Here is a 6,376-nt window from a genome sequence, read left to right on the forward strand (position 1 = left end):
CAGACTTCCGGCTATGGGAGCGGGTGGCGGCAGCACAGACATGCATTTCTACAAAAAACACCAGCGACTGCATGGAGAACTGTGGCGTTTACCGGTACCGTCGACTTCGACTTAATCCGCGGAGCTCCAATAGACCGAAACAAACTCAAACTGGGGTCCAAGTCAGTCAAAACTCCAGCAAATCAGCAAAGTTTCCCTCCCTTGTCTTACACTTTTTTCTATTTTTTTCCTCCGGTGAGCTAGCTACCTCGCCTGAGCTTCACTTCCTCCGGATAAGGTCGTCAGACAAAAGGAGTGCTTGTGGGATGACGTCACTTCCGGGGTTTTGATGGACTGTTTATTCGAAACGGAATGTTACAGCATTGGCTTTTTTCTTTTACATTTGCCTAACAGTGAAGACAATTTTGTGTCACTTTACCTTTAATGGGACTTCTTTAGCGTATTTTAATTATTTATTTGCAGATATAAAACATTTGCCTGTGAAGCTTCTGCTTCCTTGTTTATGAAATGCATTGTTTTTTCTTAAGGCAGCTCAATGTAAATGTATTTTTCTAAATTTTAAAAGTTTTTTTTTAAGTATTAAAATTAGCAGACTAAGAAAACTTAAAAAATATCCAACTGGTGTCAAGGAAAATATGTTTGATGTTACCAATGACAAAAACTAAAGAATAATAAAAATCACATACATATTAAGAAAAAAATAATAGATTAGAATAGTTACATATATTTAAAATATTAATTAAAACAATATTAAGAAACCTTAAACATGACATAGCATGACATTAACACTTTTGTGAAAAAACAAATAGAAAAAAGATAATCTTTTACCATCTTTCTTTTTAACATTTGTAAAATGAATTAAACTTGATTAATTTAACACAGGAGAATATCCCCCATTAATAAAAGAAATGATAATAAGTTAGTATTTTTGCAGTTTTTTAAATGTATGTTTTCATCTGTTAAAATAGTTTCTTCTATTATTTTCTCCTGCTCCCAGAGTTTGGTAATCATTAATTCCATTATTTAAATTTCAGTCGACATTAGAAATCAGAGAATCAATGGAAATAATCACAGCCATGATGTTTATTTAGTCTTCCATTAAACTAAAGTTTTATGCAGCCATTTTGACCCGTCTTTGGATATTCTTCCCCTTTTTGTTGTTGTACTTGGAATCATCTTAGTATAAAAAAGTCAACAATAAGTCAAGTAAAGTGCAAAAACATGTGTTTTAATTATAAAGACATAGTTCTGTGGATACATTTTATATGGTGGAGAAAAAATGGAAGAGTTAATCTTTCTTTTTTCATTAATCAACTTATTGCAGTGAATGAACAAAATAAATCTAAATCAAATCAGTTTGTGGTGTGATCATCCTTTGTCCTTAAAACAGCATAATTTCTTGTAGGTACACCTTTTCTTTGGTAACTTAGCTGAAAATTGTCCCAAACATCATTGAACTAACCTCAGATTTTCAGTGGATGTTGGCTTTCTCACATCCTTCTGAATCTTCATGTAATCCCAGACATACTCCATGATTATCTGATCAGACTCCCTCCGATGAAAATCCTGATTCTAAAGTCTCAAGATGTTCTTGTAGCACTTTTCTCATGATACAGAACATATATAAAGAAAATTAAACTGTATTTATTTATTTATTCCTTCCATGAAGCATAAGGAACACCAAAAACAGAAATTGAAGCTTAAAATTCAATTTCTATGTATTCAGTTTCAATTATTGTATTTATTGCATCGGATGCAATGCATCTATTTGCAGACAAATAGGCTGTGTCCCAACTCTCTTCCCACCCCTTAACTACTGAAAAACTGCAAAGAGCTTGTTTATCTAGTGCCCTGGATTTCTAGAAAGCAATTTGGACACAATCCTCAATATATTTTCTTTTTGCCAGCAATTGTAAGCAACTATGACATCACCAATTTCCCAAAGTTAAAACCTCATCACTATGAACTTGAAGACTATTTATGACTCCACTGTGTTCTGAAGATGAAAAAAATGATGCTTTTTAAAGAATAAATTCCAATGTTTTTGTTTCCATATTAAAAGTCACAATGCATTGTGGTCTAAATTCACGAATCTAGTGAGCAATCTGTTTTTTGCAGAGACTTTTGGGAAATTTCTAGGGCTCCGGATATTGGAATTGTAAATTACAATATCTCTACAGCTCTACAAATTTGTGAATGCCATAAAAAGTCTACTTGATAATATATTCTAGTAAAGGAATTCAAACACAACCTTCACTTTCCTTGTGTTCACTGGGATCTGGCTGGAAGGCAAAAAAAAAAAAATCAAAGAAAGTGGCACAGATTTGTTGATTTTGGCCAAAATAGCATAATTATAATTAAAAGATAACTGGGAATGCTTTTACAATAGATAAAAAGAGGATTGGAGTGGCCATCATTTGCATTACTTCTTATTCTTTTTGTGCTAAAGATAGTTTTTAATGACTTTGGCTGTTTGTATGGGTGTGTTGTCCTCCTGCAGAATGAATTTGGGGCTAATCATATGCTTACCTGGTAGTATTGCATGATGGATGAGTGTTTTTCAGCATTGAGAACACCATTAATCCTGACCAAATCTCCTACTCCATTTGCAGAAGTGCAGCCCCAAACGTTCAAACCCTCACCACGGTTCCAGTTCACCTGCAGACACTCATTACTGTGGTGCTCTCCTGCCTTTTGACAAACTTCCTTCTGCTACAGCCAAGCATTTCAAATTTGACTCATCGTTCCAGAATAGCTGCTGCTGTTTTTTCTGCTCCCCAGTTCTTATGATTTTGTGCTTGGCCATGTTTTTTGTTGATGCACTCTATCTCTCCATGACATGAAACTACAGTATTCTCCACAACCTCATCTTGGTAGTAGAGTTTCTTTTGTTTGCTCACTTAGATTTATATAAAAAAATATTATTTATACTTCCGAAAGCATACTTTACAGGTTTTTCCAAACTAGTCCAAAACTTTTTCACAGTTCAGTACATAACTGCTAACCTTGATAAAGAAATAGTCAGAATCAAACCTCAATTTGATCATTTTTTCTTCTCTTCATTGAATCATATTAGCATATTACAAATAAATAAGCCGTATCTACATTTGACATTAATATCATGTAATGTTGAAACAACAGCAGAAGAATGCAAACAAAAATGATACGGATGAGAAAAGTTCACTTTGAAAATATAATTTAAAAGAAAAGAAGACAAGATAAAAAAAAAAGAAAAACCCAATGAGTGAAAACAAATAAAAAGACTTTCTCATCCCCATTATAACAAATAACAAAAATAACTCTTATAAGAAGGTAAAATAGTAATATAAATTATTGTGAGGGATTTAATTAAAGACTTTAAACAAATGGGAAAGTTTTAGGCATTTTTACTCTCCATGAGGTGTAGGGATCTTGATAATAATGTATGTGAAGTTTAACCTTTAGGATTTTGCAATCCAGTTCTGATCAGATCAAGTGTAGATTTTATTCAAGTAACAAAATCAAATGCTTACTGATTGCTGATTATCCTCAGAAAACATTCTTTCATTATTTCAGTAATCAGTAACATGAATCACACATTATGTAACAGATACTCACTGATTATCATCAGAATACAATTTCACATGAATCCAGAAATCATCCCTACGTATTGAAGATCATATTTTCTTGGAGCAATAGAGTAAATTCTGAAAAGAATTCGTACATCTTTTCAGCAAACATTAACGATTCACACTTTAAGTAACCGATATGTAATCGTCATTGAATATCATTAGTACACATGATAACATTGATCATTGCAAAACATTGCAAATCAAGTAAAGAAAATCAATAGTTTATGGATTGTAATTAAAACATTTCACTAATCATTGCATATTAAACAATGTAATACTCATTGGTTGTGATTAAGAGTTTTGATTATTTCACCACATTCAGGCAAATAAACAAGAAATAGTTTCAAATCCATTTACATTATAGTTTCATAAAGTCAATTATTGATTATTAATCATGACTCCTGTTTTTATTTTCAGTTTTCTTGACTGTCATACCCCAAATAGCCACATGGAGTCGCTGTAAGAACAGGTATGCAGTTTTCGTCTTGCTGTCAACATCCGGCGACACGTCTTTGCTTCACAGCCCTTATCCGGCGATTCATCTCCCCTTAATTTAATTCTCGCTAGCCTCTCTATGCGCCGCAGACGATGAAGTGACCGTGAGGGATCGTGAGGAGTTTTAGTTTAGAAGTGAAGTTCGCCTGCAGCGCTCCAGATAACAGTGAAGCTTCAAATGGGGGAGGTCAGAAAGCTGCAGAAGAAACTGAGACAGATTGAAAATCTGGAAATAAAAATCAGCCTCACACCAGAGGAAAGATTTAAGGTACAGGCTACACTCTATCTGCATTTTCCCCTTTATTTCTCTTCACATATCTGCCAACGAGATTAGCGCAAATCCTAAATAGATTTCCCTCAGGTGAAAGGTCCTGAGTCTGCTGTGGGAGCACAGATATACATTCACGTTTCTGGGATACAAAAACCCACACATAACCCGACTTTTTATATATTAAAAAGTTTTTTAAACATGCATCTGTGCTGACAACGTGTATTCCCCAAAACGTTGGCTTTACAAAGTGAATGTATAATAACAGAGCAATAAATAATTTGAGAGTTTTTGCAGGATCTCTGCTAATCAGGCATTGAGCAGACAGCATCTGGGGGAAAAAAAGAGCAGACGCTACAACAGAAAAGCCTCTTTTAGTGCTGATCTTTCACTGTGTCTCCCAGTTCAGAAAAAAAAAAATGACATGAATTGAATTCATGAGTCACAGCAGATGTCCTGTGTTTGAACCTGACCCTTCATTAACCCCAAACACAGTAATTATGGAAATCACTTCTACAAACATTTTCTATTACGTCTTAAATGATGATTTTCTGTCCGCTTGCAGACTGGATTTAATAAAAAATAATGAGTTGCTGTAGATTTTATAATCAGATGAGAGTAGCTCAAACCAGTTACTGAATTAAATTTGAGTTTGTGATATAAATAATCATTTAGCTCCATTTTATAATTTCTGCCTGAGCCGTTTTTGAAAAGACTATTTTCTATCACACTGCAGGCTAAAAACCATTTAGTCCCAGAAGGAACTCAAACCCTTAACAATTAATGATGAACAAAATCATTTCAGTTAAATTGCTTCACTGGATGCAATATAATAGAATTGTAGCACAACTGTAGAAGATTTTGCATTAAATCAAACCACTTAAAACACCTTTCTTAGAAATAAAATGCGCCTCTGCAGTGATATAAACATTTTTTAAACATGGCGTTTAAAATAATTGAAAGAAATATGCCTTCAAAACATCAGATTGATTTTTTGGAAATTTAGAGTAAAATTCGTATGCAGAGTTAATACACTTTTAGCCATTGAAATGTTTTTGAAATGTCATTTGTTTTCTAGACTGTGATTGCTACAAAAAATTTCAATCTAAAGAAAAAAAGTACAACTGATATTATAATTCCTGTAAAAAATAGACAAAATGAAAAATAAATTATATTTAAAGTTAAAAACTGGAGAAATTATAGATTTGTGAGGTCTTAAAATAAATACAAAACATAAATGAGGTAAAAGTGACAAAAAAATTCCAGCAGCTACTACTTTCGCATTTCTTTTTTTAAAAACTTTTTATTTTCCAAAATACATTTTTCTGTATAAACCAAAATTTTAAAACACAAACAAAACAGATAACTCACTAAACAAACATTCATCCTCAATTCTAACATAGTCTTCCTTGATTCATTACAGTAACAAAAATAAACAAATACAATTCTATTAGATTCTCTCCGCGTTGCATGTATATTCCACCATCACAACTCCTCAAAAATATAAAGATTTTTTGCAGTATTAAACTTAAAAAGTGATATAAACTCTACACACTTAGAGCTCCTCTAGGAGAGAAACCAGACGCTTAATTCAACAGCCAGTTCAGCCAGACGTGCATGTTTCAAAGCTTACAATCAGACAGCACGTTCTGAGCTCTAATAAGCCTCGACAGGTCGAATGTGTTGGTTTTACACAAAAACAACTTGTGGATTTAGCCGCCCGCTCTGCAGCCATCCTCATGTCTTTCCCTGTCAGATCTCCAGGAAGGCGGAGCTGCGCTCCAGATTGGCTGAGCTTCAGCTGCAGCTTTCTGGCCCTGAGCAAACTCCTGGGACTCGGGAAGACGGAAAAGAGGAGAAGATGAAAAGACAAGTGTAAGGAAGTGAAAGAGAGGTACCAGTGAGGGGAGGGTGGGGGGCATATGGAAAAAAGCAGGGTTCTTCAAAAGCAACAGCATTCATTTTGAATTCTTTGATCTTTTTTGTTTGACGATTTAAAAAC

At 33.9% G+C, this 6,376-nt stretch overlaps 2 protein-coding genes and 1 long non-coding RNA gene across 3 annotated transcripts in view; 2 read left to right on the top strand and 1 right to left on the bottom strand.

Annotated features, from left to right (window-relative positions):
• The window catches only part of znf384b (zinc finger protein 384 b), a 9,035-nt gene extending 8,744 nt beyond the window's left edge, over positions 1 to 291 (bottom strand). The window contains exon 1 of the mRNA XM_036216086.1: positions 93 to 291. The gene's annotated coding sequence lies outside the window, so the exon portion shown is untranslated. The remainder of the gene's footprint in view (positions 1 to 92) is intronic.
• On the top strand, positions 7 to 3,236 carry LOC118599862. The gene is made up of 2 exons (XR_004949395.1): positions 7 to 161; positions 244 to 3,236. It is a non-coding gene; the product is annotated as an uncharacterized LOC118599862 (long non-coding RNA).
• An 856-nt stretch (positions 3,237 to 4,092) lies between these two features.
• si:ch211-154o6.3 (uncharacterized protein LOC563854 homolog) overlaps positions 4,093 to 6,376 on the top strand; it is a gene marked incomplete in the record, with an annotated part of 9,075 nt that continues 6,791 nt past the window's right edge. The window contains 1 exon segment of the mRNA XM_024267811.2: positions 4,093 to 4,374. Within this exon segment, the coding sequence (XP_024123579.1) occupies positions 4,285 to 4,374 (90 nt within the window).

The sequence above is a fragment of the Oryzias melastigma genome, linkage group LG16 (genome assembly GCF_002922805.2).
Source record: "Oryzias melastigma strain HK-1 linkage group LG16, ASM292280v2, whole genome shotgun sequence".
Classification (NCBI taxonomy): domain Eukaryota; kingdom Metazoa; phylum Chordata; class Actinopteri; order Beloniformes; family Adrianichthyidae; genus Oryzias; species Oryzias melastigma.